Source organism: Cariama cristata, unplaced genomic scaffold (genome assembly GCF_000690535.1).
Source record: "Cariama cristata isolate BGI_N322 unplaced genomic scaffold, ASM69053v1 C11326012, whole genome shotgun sequence".
Classification (NCBI taxonomy): Eukaryota; Metazoa; Chordata; class Aves; order Cariamiformes; family Cariamidae; genus Cariama; species Cariama cristata.
In genome coordinates, this window is record NW_009645845.1 from 1 (window position 1) to 2,470 (window position 2,470).

General features: G+C 56.4%; 1 protein-coding gene across 1 annotated transcript; it reads left to right on the plus strand.

The window, feature by feature from the left end:
• Positions 1–353: 353 nt before the first annotated feature.
• On the plus strand, positions 354–2,250 carry TMEM194A (transmembrane protein 194A; the record flags this gene model as incomplete). The annotated part of the gene is made up of 6 exons (XM_009708721.1): positions 354–475; positions 570–780; positions 1,108–1,180; positions 1,356–1,449; positions 1,658–1,772; positions 2,025–2,250. Coding segments are annotated over 6 exons (841 nt in total), but the record flags the coding sequence as incomplete, so codon positions are not given.
• Between the last annotated feature and the right edge of the window lie 220 nt (positions 2,251–2,470).

Genomic DNA, 2,470 nt, shown 5'->3' on the forward strand with positions numbered 1-2,470 from the left:
CCTTCACCTTGCTGGGGTGGAGTTCATGCAGGAGGCATGCTCGAATTTAGTTTTCCTTGAGATGCAGATGGCTCTAGAACAAGGAGTCAAGCTGGAAAGGTGAGCAGGGGATGAGTCTGTGCTGTTTCTGACAGTCCCAGGAACGGGATTATCCCAGAAAAGAACCAGACAGCATATTCCAAGAAAAACAGAGGAAGGACTTTTATCTTTATCCGCCTAGAGCATGCGTAACTGGGGGAGCTCCAGGAAGGGAAACTGGGCTGGTGTGGTTTGGTGGGTGAAGCAGATGGGAACAGGGGCCTCACATCTGGTCTGCGTTGCTGACTCCCTTTCCTCTGCTCTGTGTTGCACAGATGCCAGAGAGTTGGTCATCCCACTCCACGAGGGCCGCATGTACCATCACTCAGATTCTCACCACTTCTGCTACACCAACACGCGTGTCCCACAATGGCACGACATATGGACGAGAACACAGGTGAGAGGAGAAGGCAGGTCCTCCCGGGTCTGGCTGGGCCAAGCCCCTCTGGCAGCTGTGACCATGCTCCCGTTTGCTTCCCTCCCCTGTACAGATCCGGGTCAACAGCAGCCGGATGATCCGAGTCACCCAGGTGGACAGCGAGGAGGCTCTGGAGGAGTTCAAAGTGTGGAATGTTGTTTTCTCCTTCTTGAAGGAGAAGCTGAACGATACCAGCATCGATGTAGATCTCTACAGCAACAAAACCTGCCTGAAGGTCGAGCTGCTGGAGGCCGGCACCACCTACTGCGTCGTCCTCTTCCGACGTACGTCTCCTCTGTGGTGGGGGCTCCTGGGGTGGGAGGTGGGTCTGGCTGTGCTGGTGCTCTTGAGGGGGCAATGAGGACGTGGCCAGGCAAGCTCATAGTCTAAGGGCCAGCAAGGCTGGTCTTTCCTTGGGAAGGAAAGTGGGCCTGCAGAGGGAGGCATGACTTTGTCTATGGGATATAAAGGGGGGGAATTTAAGGCACTTGTCGGAGGTTCACCTGGAACACTACCCCTTCCCTGTCCTTGTGACCATGTGGCAGGCTGGACCTCAACCCAGGGGGCACCATGCCAGAGTTCCTCTCAACCTGGACTCCCTCTTTTTCTAGGCTTTGACCCTAAGCTATTCCTAGTTTTCTTCCTGGGCCTGTTGTTGTTCTTCTGTGGAGACATGCTGAGCAGGTGAGTCACCTCCTTTCCCCTGTGAGCTGGGGACAGGGAGGGTTGGGTGGGCAGTGCCTGGTTGGCTCTGCAGCCTGCAGGCTCTGGCGGGAGGGGGGTTGCTCCCAGCGGGCGTGTTTGTGCGCAGGCATCCATGAGCTGTAAAACACCTTGTGCACATGTGTGATCTCTGCAGGAGCCAACTCTTCTACTACTCAGCCGGGATTAGTTTTGGCTTGCTGGCCTCACTGCTCATCCTTGTCTACATGATGTCCAAGGTCATGCCCAAGGTGAGTGTCAGGCCATCTGAGGATGAGAGACCTCACAGCAGTAGCCCTTTTTACATCCATACGGTTGTTCTGGTGAGAATGCTGCAGTATGTGGCCTTGGGGTGCTGGGTTGTGGGTCTGGCTTTGCATGGAGCAAGGCTCAACAGGTAGGGGGATGTAGCCATGGCTGCCCCACTGCCTGTCTCGAATTTCCCATCTTCTCTCCTAGAAAAGTCCTGTTTACTTCCTGCTGGTAGGAGGCTGGTCCTTTTCCCTGTACCTGCTTCAGCTGATCTTCAAGAACCTACGGGAGATCTGCAAGTCCTACTGGCAGTACCTCCTAGGTAGGTGTGAACCCTTCAGACTCTCCCGTTCACCAGTCTGCGTGTCTCCTACTGGAGCTGCAACGTGCTGGTTGAAAATGTTGAGGCTTCCTGCCCCCCTTGTTGCTGCAGACACTGCCCTCATGCTCCTGAGGGAGGTGGGCTCTGGTGTCAGATTTAACTGCAGCCCTGGCAGATGCTGCTCAGCCAGCTCCTGTCAGCCAGGCTGAGCCCACCAGTTCATGCCTGCCCGATCCCTCTGCTCTCCCATAGGCTACCTGCTGCTTGTGGGCTTCGTGAGCTTCGGTGTGTGCTACAGGTACGGCCCGCTGGAGAACGAGCGCAGCATCAACCTCCTCTCCTGGGCCCTGCAGCTCCTGGGCCTGTTGCTGATGTACTCGGGCATACAGATCCATCCCATTGCCTTGGCCTTGGTGGTCATCGCTGTCTGCACCAAGAATCTGGACTACCCCATGCAATGGGCCTTCGCTGCCTACAGGTGAGGACTTCACGCACCCTGGCTTGCTCCTGATTCCCAGCAGTTGTTGGGCCTGGTTGAGCTGCTAGATGGAGTCTGTGTTGCAGAACCGGGGCATTTTTGCTGGGGCTTGAGGCTGGGGTGGGTATACTGGCGGAGTTGCGTCCCTTTTTCCCTGGGTTGGTGCAGGAGAGTGCCCTGCTCCTCCTCGTGGCTGGGAGCCTCCCTCGGGAGCAAGGAG